Source organism: Coffea arabica, chromosome 8c (genome assembly GCF_036785885.1).
Source record: "Coffea arabica cultivar ET-39 chromosome 8c, Coffea Arabica ET-39 HiFi, whole genome shotgun sequence".
In the NCBI taxonomy this organism is placed as follows: domain Eukaryota; kingdom Viridiplantae; phylum Streptophyta; class Magnoliopsida; order Gentianales; family Rubiaceae; genus Coffea; species Coffea arabica.
The window spans coordinates 37064552-37076332 of record NC_092325.1 but is presented as its reverse complement, the minus strand read 5'-3'; the positions used below and the strand labels follow the sequence as shown (position 1 = coordinate 37076332).

Here is an 11781-nt window from a genome sequence, read left to right as displayed (position 1 = left end):
CGTCTTGCCATGTGAGTATTCATTCTTTGGGCTTTGGGTACTACTGAACAATGTTGAAAATGCCTTTCTAGTACTTGAAAATTTGCCTTAATTGGAGAAGGAAGAGAATGGAGAGATACTATGAGAAGTTATTAAAACTATTCTAAGATGAGAAAGCTTTCTTTTCTTTTCTTTTTTCTTTATATGCCACTCACATCTTTATACACTTTTCATCTGTAGTTGTCAAATTTAAACTTTAAACTGTTAAATTCAAAATTTGAACTCCAATCGTAAAGAATTTTAAGAATCTTTTTTAGTTCCGTCAAAAGTCAGAGATTTTGTTGTATAAAGCTGTATTATTTCTATACTTATCAATCAGAAAAAAAAATTAAACAAAACTAATGTGTGATGACGAATGCGCCAACTGCATATATTAATGCTTTTTTCCATTCTACTACTTTCTCAAATAACACAAAAGATTATATACTCTTTCAGTCTTTTAATTTGCTACCTTAAAAAAAAAACAAAATTTTTCCCTTACCTGTGGACCGGACCTTTTTCTCTTCAAAGGGGGGGGTGGTGGGTGGCGGATGGGGATGGGGTCCTTTTTCTCTTCTTTTTATTTCTTAAACTCCTGAACTGTGCTCGAACATGAGGCTGTGCATGTAAGCGTGTAAATTTTCGATCAACTTGGCATTCCGTCGGTACATTACATGTCGTTTTTTTTTCAGAATTGGAACCTTGAAGATTAAATTTTAGATTAAAGACAAGAATTAAAGGCCTTTAGCTATTAAACTACTTCAACTTTTCCAAAATATCTATTTGTGGATACGAAATAAAATATAATAAACTCATAAATCTGACATTGCTAATTATTGCTCACTCCGTCCCACTTTGACAGTCCTATTTTCCTTTTTCGTCTGTCTCAAATTGTAGTTCACTTTCCAATTAAAGAATGAAGTTATCTTTTAATTTTTCTAAAATACCCTAATTCAATGTAAGTTGTTATTAGTATAAACTATCTTATTTAATATAGATTGTTAACCTACCCTATTTAATACATTTAGATTTTTCCAAAACATATTAATATATGAAAAGCCAGCTTTGTTATTCTTTCAAGCCAAAATGTGAAATAATGTAAAATGGGGATTGATTCTTTCTTGATCATCAATTCAAGTTCCCATAAACCATCAATTCAAGTTTCCATGAATAATTAATATAAAATTGTGCTCTATTTAATGTAAGGGTATTTTAGAAAAATAGCAACCTCAATTTATTATTCCAACAAAGCTAATTACTTTTTCTTAAACTGTGTGGAAAAAAAAACTAGAACTATTAAAATGGGACAGAGGAAGTATGAGTTTGTCTAATGAGTACCCACTTCAAGTGTTGATATTTTGATGGAGTTCATGTGTTGGTATTTTAAAAAAAATAATAAAATAGGTAAATTAAGTGTACTTTATGTATATTAACAGATGCCTATCAGAATAATTCTTGAACTACACAAGACTTGAATTTGACATAATCCCAAAGCTCCGCTCTAGTCGATTTGTCACTAAGTTCAAACCTCATTCACTATACATTTTTGAAAATGTTAAAAGTGAAATTGCCATTACTACAATCTTTATACCATGACCTAAATCACATTGCATTTTTTTAATTACCCTATCTCCATAATTATTGGATGAGAGCAGAGCAGTTTCAACTTGTAGCCTTGGCCGAATTAGGTTCACTCCAAATTCTAAACATATATTTCGTACAAGATATTGTTCATTATGCGAATAACTAATGAAAAAGTAATGTTTAAATATAGTTATGTCATATTCCGCCAGCTTTGGTTGGCTTGACCTCGATGGTTACATCTTACATATGTGGTGGTGTTTGATTGCTTTTCTGGCTCCATTAATTGACTTTACCTTTTAATAATAATAAAGAAAAACCATAAAGCCTTGGGGAGCAAGACAATAAAGAAGATATAAGCTGCACTCTATGGCATTCAGCACCATAGCTGTGTGTGTAATTTTGTTGGTGTTGAGGGCTTGGGAGTTTTGGGGGAAAACCAGTTCTTGCAATAAGAAAGAATTTTTTTTTTTTGGGAAGGGGGGGGGGGGGGGGGGGGGGGGGGGGGGTGGCGCTTTATCATTTTCTTGTCTACTTTTTCTTTGATCATTGGATTCTAAATCTGTTTTCTTTCTTTAGTGAGGAAGCAAAAGAGGGCGATGAGGATAACAATTTTGGTTCGCTCGTCGTGCATAATGGCTTATAGTATATATTTGCCTTGACGACCACCTAAAAATGTTTCTGAGTCCTCTTGCTTATATTTGCAAATTTTTACATGTATATATGTGTGTGTCTATATATGTGTGTGTGTGTGTGTGTGTGTATGAAAAAGATTTGGTATGCTATACATTTCTTTCAATTTTATTTCAGTGTGTTTGCAATTCTTTCAATTTTATTTTACACACACGCGCACACACACACACACACATACATACATATATATATATATATATATATATATATATATATATATATATATATATATATATGAAAAGGATTTGGAATGCTCTACCTTTCTTTCAATTTTATTTCATAAAGATGTCCTTCCCCAACATTTTATTTTCTTTTTGTCGGGTTGCATAAGACTTGATTTTCAGTTTTTATATGGAGGAAAAAGTTTTACAAACTTTAAGGTGCAAGAGTAAACTTTTTAAAGGGGTAATGCATATAGGGTAGGAAATTTTTCAAAGGTAAAGGGGCAGTTGCAAAATACATAGTAAGAGGCCAATTGGCCTTGATTGGATGTGGAGTAATCTTGAACTATTGGGCTTTATATATCACATGTGTATGATTTGAATTTTAAATTTGAATCCATGTTATGTGATTTGATCTAAATCTACTACTGTAAAAAAAAAATTTTATACATTGACAGTGTATAAAAAAAATTATCCATTGCCCATTGCTGAATAATTAATATGTTGTCAATGTACACCTTTTGTTTACACTAGCGTGCTATTATGTTAACATGTATTATCGCTATCTATACTTAAGTTAGAAAATGAAATCAATTAGCACACCTTGTCACTATGCCTTGAGAAATGCAGTTTTGGACCCTAATGTCTAGTACTTGCGTTAATTTAGTTTCTAAAGTTTCGACAAAAAACAAACCCAGTTCTCAATATTTCTAATTTGAAGCAAATTTAGAATAATTGATGAAATTTTCTAATAATCAAGGAGGTCTCAGTCTAGCGGCTAAAGTTAATACTCCGGAATGTAAAGATTTTGAGTTTTAATCCCCGTGCTATTTTTTTGGAAAAAAAAAAAAAAAAACATTCAGTACATGCTTGTTAAATTAATTTTGTAAAGGAAAAAAGGGACAGTAGCTAACTTCAGACAATAAGAATAATTCATGTCGAGAGAGAGACAGAGAGAGAGATTGACAGTAGCTAACTCAAACTACTCCTTTTTCAAAAGCGTCCCTTGTTGGAGCATATTATTTCTGCTCTGGATGCTTGAATAATACCACAATTCCTACAAGGTTTGCCAAACTGATATTTGAAATTTTGATATCCTCCATTCCAACCAAACTTTCTTGTAACCAAGGGAAAAAAAGAAAGGAAAAATAAATGAGCTGAAACTCATAGATACACTGCTGGAACTCGGTTGAGCTAGAAAATTTTATGTAAGCTGATAATCTTCTGTGAAGAGAACCTTATCTGAGATATATATATTAATAAATAAAAAAAAAAAGGGAAGCTGAAGAAGTATTTGAGCAAATTTGTGCGTGATAATAACACACTTGAGAAACAACACTAAAAGGGTTGGTTCTTAAGTTCTACTGCTTAGGTTCCATGGCACTCAAAAGTCCCCACAAAAAAAAAAAAAAACAGAAGAAGAAAATCACAGAACAACAAAAGCTATGGGGTAACAAAGCAAACGTCAACTGGAGAGCCCGCATTTTAAAACCATGTCAAACGCACGATGATTGCATAAGAAGGCACAACAGAAAAAACATTTTATTTCCACAGCTTAACAATCTTGTCATGACTGGCTGAAGCAATCAGGCCTGTAACGGGAGAAACAGCCAAGGAAGCAATCAATCCTTCATGTGCTGGCAGGGTCATGATCTTGCTCTCCGCCATGTTCCAAAGCTCCAGAGACTGCAAGAAATGCAATCCTTGATATCATTTATAAGCTGATGTAATATGAGTGCACTACTGTGCCCCCACAGGATATGGACCATAATTAAAAAAACTTAACTACTGCGCATGGTTATCCATGATCCCAAAAGTGAAAAAAGATGCAGTAATTTAGACTGAAAAAGATGCAGTAATCTTTTTCTTTTGGGAGTTTCGTCATGGGATGACTTTTCATGGTATGGGTTCTTGGGCAGGGTTACTGTCCAAGAAGGGCGAGGGATATGAAAACCAAGGAGTTCGAAAGAAGCACAATACTGAAACAGTTTAATACTGCAAGTACAACCACATATAAAACGCAATAAGTTTTCAGAGAGAGGTGCAGGACTCAAAAACAACCAAGGAACTAGATGATAAAAGTCAAAAGCAGGCTTGCCCGGTAACACCAACAACCAACAATGAAGAATACGTAGGACGGAAAACACTGGAAGTAGAGGATAAAGGCATAAGCAGGACTTGCCTGGTAACATCCAATAACCAACAATGACGAATATGTAGGATGGAAAACACAGGAATGAAATTTGTTGCCATTACAACTAAGCTCGTGCACACATTCTCCGTCGCTTCCCGATGCCAATGACCAGACTCTGACAGAGTCCTCACTAACAGATGCCAGGAGCTCACCAGAAGGATCCCAGCAAACAGAATGTACTGGTTTTGTATGCCCCTACAAAAACAAATACTCAGCAACAGTGACAGCGCTCCCAGCAGCAAATCCAACAGGCAACAAGATGACTAACAGCATACAGGTTATACTCATATCAACAACAGAACTAACACAAAATAAAAAAGTTGCACTGCCCACTTCTAAGTTCCAGAAACTTTTACATTTAAGTCACATTTAGTTCAACAAGAAGCTTAACTGAAGTTTCGCCACATCCAAATTCAATCTCGCCGAGACATCGTTCAATTTATAGACCACAGCATAGGGTACTGGCACTCCAGTTTTAGGAGGCACAAGTGGCTTGGGGGCCTCAACTAGTTTGCAATGTACCACACAGTTCTTTAACATATATACACATTGCCAAATCTTCTTTTCAAAGCTTAATCATAAACAATTGCAGTTATAGCAGGATTATATCTGTTGCTCCTTTTGTCCTTATGGTTCGATACATGCCAGGCACCTTGACCAGTCCACCTCAGTCGACTGCTCAAAATACAGTTATAGAGTAATGACTATACATAATACACCGAATGTTCATTCTTTATGCTTTCTCAACATATAAATGAATAACAACCTTTAATATATGCCGACAAGCCTGTGACTCCACATCCAGTATTGACACGACATTCTCAGCAGCTGCAGCAAGATATCTTCCAAGACGTGGCTGAAATCTCACCTGTGCCATGCCCCCCTAAATCAAACAGAGAAACTAAATCAGCATTTGCCTTGACAACTCCTTTCACCTTCCATTTAAATCCCGTTGAAAGCAAAAACAAAATGAGAAAGAGAAGTAGCAAAGAGACAGTAGGCCCAGCAAGACACTGCCACCCATTTCTCATATAGGGTTCATTACCTTGAATGCTCTTGAACAGCTACCAGTATTGATGCTCCAATATCTTATCTCACCATCCCCATCACATGAGCATATAAGATCATCATTATTCGGGTGGAAGTCCAAAGACATTACACCAGCAGAATGTCCAGTAAAGTTACGAAGTGTATACCCAGGCTGCAGTAATGGCCATAGACCGTAAAAAGACTAATCCAGGACAACTCAGAACATCTTGCTAAACAAGATTGATAGAAAATGCAAATATATGATTGTTTTCCCAAAACTTGCATTTACATTACAGTCAGCAATGAAATGTACTTGACTGCGTCAGGTCTGTTGTGAAGTAAGAAAAAAATGTACACACAAGTGTAGTACTGCACAATTTGGAATAACAAGAGGAACTTTAATTCATAAAACCAGGAGGAAAAATTTTGAGTTACATGGTTTTTACCACTATTACATATACCGAAAGAAAAACAGAACTCACGAAAAAGGTGGCCATTCTTTTGATCTTGAACCTCATGCACAGATATTACATTCAAACAAACAAGTCAAAAACAGGCGAAGTTCATAGGATTCTTTTCAACTCAGATAAGAGAACTAAAAATAACTTGCCCTGCTTAAGAACAGGCAAATTCTAGCTTTTTTCAACCTAAGCTGTTTTTATGTGTCCTTATTTGCTTTTCACTTCTCTTTTCTGTATATTTGTGGACATCAATGGAGGATGAGAGCTTTTGCCTTTGAGAAGTTTGAGAAAACACCCTTTCAATGACTTTAACAACTTCTTATTTATTAATAAATTGAGCCGTCACAGAGAAGCATAGAAAAAGAAGCAAGAGATTGTCATCTTCACAAAACTCTAAATAATGAAGAAATGATCATGAAGGATCAAAAAAATGCACATAATATATTTGAAAACTCATTCATATAAAAGAAGACCAAATGTAGCAGAAAGCAAAACTAAGTGTTGAACAAAGACGATGAATATCCTAGTCTAATATATTATACGGAATTCAACTAACATTATCTGCATCCCAAACCCGGACAGTTTTATCAAAAGAAGATGTTGCAAGGCGTGCCATGCTTGGACTGAAACGAACATCAGTAATAAGCATTGAGTGCTCTTCAAGTGTTGCTTTAGGCTTTAAAGTACTTGTATACCACAAAACAGCCTGGATTGCAATAAAAGTACAATGTCAAAACACAATTATGAAATCATTTTTTACTCCATAGAACTAGAATGTTAGACTATGTAGAATTTGCTACTTGTCTGTTAACTTTAGCTAGTTCTCACCTTTTTATCATGGCCGCCACTAGCTAGTAGCTTACCATCTGATGAGAAGTGGCAGCAGATCACTTTACCAGCACTTGCACGAACAGAACTTACTTCCATAAACGTGAACACTAAAAATAAAATGATTACCGTCATAGCACATTCCAACAAAGTGTTGAATACAACTTTTTTTTTTCCTGGATGAGTAATTCCAACAAAATGTTGAATATAACTTGATGATTAATCTATTTGCTGGTCTTGTCTAAAGCTCAACCAGCATTAAGTTTTTCAGTAGTTTTGACATGCGCGTGCATTAATAATCTACAGGTACATACACACACTCATTGCAAATTACACAATAGGGTATATAAAAGTCAACAGATAAATACGAGTAAGATGCCATTTCCATAGCGCAGACATCGTACGATGAACATGTGGCAAACAGAAGAATATAATTCCACATCAAAACAGTTGCCACTGCTTTTGTCATGTGGCATTTCAACTATGTCGTCTTCAATTTCAGTGACAAAAGACCTAGACGATGAAAATAAATTGGCAATAAATAATTACAAGTCCCTTTTTATGACCCTGAATACACCCCAAAAAAAAAAAAAAAAAAAAAAAACCTGGATAAGTACATGGAGGAGTAAATTCAATTAATCTAAAGGCACGCATACATTGCAAATAAATGTAGGGTATATAAAAGTCAACAGATACACGAGTAAGAAGGCATTTGCAAAATGTAAACATGCTGGCATACAGAAGAATATAGTTCCACATCAGAACACTTGCCACTGCTTTTGTCATGTGATTTTCAACTACTATCTCTTCACTTTCAGTGACATCAGACCTATATGATGAAAATAAATTGGTAATAAAAAGAGACAACCATTTATGACCCTCAGTAGTCAGTACACCCAAAAAACAACTGGATAAATACACGGAGTAAATTTACTTAATCTCAAGGAACTAGGGAACAACAAAAAATCAATGCATGTTTAGGAGAAAGAAAAAAAGGTAACTGATTAACATGTGAAGGCATGGAAAACTTCCCAGACATAAACTTACCTTTGCTAACATCCGTGCCACGACCAACCGTATGTCGGGGATCTGCATCATCATGAGATAAAAAATTCAAAACATTATCATCAAGAGCCACAAAACTGTCCATGTCAGCCTCCAAACAAAGCTACAAATCTCACTTACTTCCAACCAACCAACAAGTAAATTCTGCCCTGCTAAAGATCAAAAGGAAAAGCATAAAGTCCGCTTCCCTCCCCACCCCCCCCCCCCCCAACCCTTCCCCCACCTCAAAAAAAAAAAAAAAAAAAAAAAAAAAAAGGTCCTGACTCCTGCGTTCACCAGTGAAGTGTTAGGTACTATTTATCTTATTAAATTTCTTCATGATTTTTAGTCAGTTTTGTTTATGTTCTTTTTCATACTTTTGTCATAAGATCATAAACAAAAAAATATATATATCAAATTTGAGAAGAGAATGCAAGAAGAGCACTATTACTGACTAAAATTCTTATCATCAACATCGCAACTATTGAATGATCAGATCGGGAAGCTAAAAATAAAACAAAAAGAACAATTCATTAGACCTTGTAATTCATATTGACAAAAATAAATTTTTGGCAGAAAAAGAACAAGAAAAAACTAATGATTAAAAAGTTCCAGAGAATCATAAGCAAACCCCTACCTCGATTGTGTCCAAAAGGGAATCCCATTTCTCAACCGTTCTTGAATCTGCAGAGGTTTCACAATCTCTAAATACATAAAGCGCCGAAGGGGGTTGCCAACATTGTGGGGTCAGCTGCCTTTCATGTTTGTCCGCTGCGATCCTCAATTTTGGTTCCCGTTTCCAATTTTATCCTTTTCCCTTGGTTTAATGGCTGTTTCATTGACACATTTTTGCCCTTTTTCCCTTGGTTTAATGGCTGATTCCTACTTCCACCGCTTGGACTGCTGCCATTAGAGACTTTGGCCATAAAACATCTCCATCTATAGTAATTGATGGGGCCTCACGCGTTTTGTGGGGTTGCCCAGGTGAGGTTGTACCTTTTATTGTATCCAATATGTATGATAGTTGTTTGATTGAATTTTGGGAGTTGGATGGAATTTGATTCCATCCATTAGAGAGAATAAATGGTGAAAGGGAATATGTATAAGAAATGGAATTTTATTGATGGACATTAGAGAGAATAAATGATGAACAGGGAAAAAAATCGAAAGATGTTCAGATCTGCATCATATACTTATATGCCAAAACAAACCAGTGATTTAGAAATCATTTACTGCAATAGATGAGACTAATATAAAGGTCATTTTTTTTCTACTATACTGAGCTGGATGCAAGTTGACCAGGGAAAGCATATTGAAGATCCAGCCTTTGCAATGCTTTCAGGAATATGGCTCATATAACATTCCAGGGTTCTTTGAGTTACAAGGACTGATATTGAAAAGATAATAGATAGATGGGCTCTTGTAACTATCAATGATGGCTGTTCAATCAAGATGTTTTCCTTTCAATCCGAAAAATTGTTGCCACCTTGTAAAGGTACATGGCCTTTCAATCTGAGCATATGCTATTTCTTCACCCTGTTGTTGGCAATGTCCAGAAAATTGGTTTACCATCGAATTTTGGGAATTTCGCCGATTCGATCCCTAAACATCTTCACTTAAACCAATTTCGTCCTTAATGAAATATTTTAATCAATTTAGTCTTTGAACTAGTTTTTTACTTCCAACGTAGGACTTTTCATTGCATTTTACTCAATTTGCGTTGACCAACGAGGGTATAATTGTCACACTGGTTTAATTTTTTGCAATTAACCGACGAAACAAATTATAGATGATTACAAAAAAGAGGCGGGTTGCTCCTATACATTCCAGTTTTTCACCCCTCCCTCTCTTTGCCCATCAGATTAATTGGCTGCCAACGCAGCATTCAAATGGTAAGACATTTTTTTCAATTTGACTGAAAATCAGATTCAAGCAGCAATATTTTGCTCTAAGAAGTACCGCTTACAAATGGGAATTCGAAGCGGTGACCATGACTTTGAGGGAAGCTCCTACACTTCTAACATCCCATTTTTTGTCCTTGACATGTCCAACTTTCGTTCAATCTCCATAGATATTAAAGGTCGAACCGCATGGGTTGGAGCTGGAGCAACCGTTGGGGAAGCATACAACAGCATTTATGAGGCGAATAGCAATCTAGGATTTCCAGCTGCCTACTGCCCTACTGTTGGCATTGGTGGGCACATCAGTGGCGGAGGCTATGGTCCATTGGTAAGGCAGTTTGGCCTGGCCACGGACAATGTCATCGATGCAAACGGAAGAGTTCTCGACAGAAAGAGCATGGGTGAGGATCTCTTTTGGGCTATTAGAGGTGGAGACGGTGCTAGTTTTGCTGTCATTCTTGGATACAAGTTGAAATTGGTTGAAATTCCCGAGAAAGTTACTGCATTTTCCATCAACAGAACCTGGGAACAAAATGCAACTCAACTTCTGTACAAGTGGCAATATATTGCCCCAAAGTTACCACTGAACCTTGTTATCACACCCCAAATTGTCAGTATCAATTCAAATCAAACAGGTAAGAGAACTGTACAAGTTACATTTGTGTCTGTTTTCCGTGGCAAAGTTGATGAACTGCTTTCAATCATGAACCAACAATTTCCTGAGTTGGGGTTGAAGAAAGAGGACTGCACCGAAATGCTATGGATCCAATATTTTGCTTATGCCGGCGGTCTACCAACTAGTAGCATTAAAGAGTTCCTGACCAGCAGAGTCTCTTCAACTAAACTGTATTACAAGGCTAAATCCGATTTTGTCAAAGAGCCTATCCCTGAAAAAGAGATTGAAGAGATATTGAGAAAGCTTAATGAATTACCTCCCTTTGTGGGAATGCTGGAGTGGAATCATTTTGGAGGAGGGGTAATGGAAACAATTCCCGAATCATCTCTAATTTGTTTCGTCAGTTAATTGCAAAAGATTAAACCAGTGTGATAATTATTCCCCCGCTGGTCCACGCAAATTGAGTAAAATGCAGTGAAAAGTCCTACATTGGAAGTAAAAAACTAGTTCAAGGACTAAATTGGTTAAAATATTTCATTAAGGACGAAATTGGTTTACGTGAAAATGTTTAGGGATCGAATTGGTGAAATTCCCTTGAATTTTTATGGAACTTGTTTTGCAAATTTAGGAGGAATTTCAATTGCATTTACAGCAATAGTGTGCAGCCCATTGACAGAATTCCGCTCTGTTTTGTGCCAGCATTATTGGTGACCTGTAGGAATTTGAACCATGATCAAACCGAGCAGAAGGAGCCTGACAGCAAAGCACAACTGCACCGCACCCTTAGTATTTGAATCCCAATTGTCGAGTAATTAATGGGCTAAAATGACCAAAAAAAAAAACCAATAGCTCATACCGTGTAACTTTTTTTTTTTCCCAGAACCGATAGAGATTTTATTCATAATAATAATGAGAACAACACATTATATGAGCAAGAGCTCAAACTTAGACTTTACAAAAGTTGACCAAACCACTGAGGAGCTCAGAGTTCCTCATTAAAGTATATGCATAGTTAGTTTGCTCAGTTTTTCACTGAGCCTATTCACTTCAACAGGTAGGCTATCAAATGAGCATTTCCTAAACATTAAGCTAAGACCTTTTATATCCTCCAGGTGAGCTGCCAGCCTTGAGTTACTAGCATGGTTCGAAGTCTCGGCCGAGACCGAGATGACTCGGTCGAATCGTCACCGTCTCGGCCCCTACCGATACGATACCGTGACGAAACGACATCGAGATACTTGACTCGCCGAGAAAT

General features: G+C 36.2%; 2 protein-coding genes across 2 annotated transcripts; one reads left to right on the top strand and one right to left on the bottom strand.

The window, feature by feature from the left end:
* Positions 1-3746: 3746 nt before the first annotated feature.
* Positions 3747-8892, bottom strand: LOC113702777 (transcriptional corepressor LEUNIG-like). The gene is made up of 8 exons (XM_027223918.2): positions 8647-8892; positions 8013-8054; positions 6966-7075; positions 6694-6843; positions 5693-5848; positions 5414-5530; positions 4636-4842; positions 3747-4139 (listed from the first exon to the last, which is right to left on the bottom strand). The coding sequence occupies exons 1-8, from the start codon at positions 8672-8674 to the stop codon at positions 3996-3998; spliced, it is 954 nt and encodes a 317-aa protein (XP_027079719.2). The 5' UTR covers positions 8675-8892; the 3' UTR covers positions 3747-3995.
* A 1085-nt stretch (positions 8893-9977) lies between these two features.
* Positions 9978-10934, top strand: LOC140013549 (berberine bridge enzyme-like 5). Its single transcript, XM_072062863.1, has one exon. The coding sequence runs from the start codon at positions 9978-9980 to the stop codon at positions 10932-10934; it is 957 nt and encodes a 318-aa protein (XP_071918964.1).
* Positions 10935-11781: the final 847 nt, after the last annotated feature.

What these genes read in the sequence shown, in the direction of transcription:
- LOC113702777 (XM_027223918.2), bottom strand. Translation starts at nt 8,674, where the DNA reads ATGGGATTCCCTTTTGGACACAATCGAG. An exon ending in TGGCACGGATGTTAGCAAAG is followed by an intron (nt 7,076 to 8,012) that starts GTAAGTTTATGT and finishes TTTTATTTTTAG; the next exon opens with TGTTCACGTTTATGGAAGTA. An exon ending in GTGGCGGCCATGATAAAAAG is followed by an intron (nt 6,844 to 6,965) that starts GTGAGAACTAGC and finishes ATTGCAATCCAG; the next exon opens with GCTGTTTTGTGGTATACAAG.
- LOC140013549 (XM_072062863.1), top strand. Translation starts at nt 9,978, where the DNA reads ATGGGAATTCGAAGCGGTGACCATGACTTTGAGGGAAGCTCCTACACT.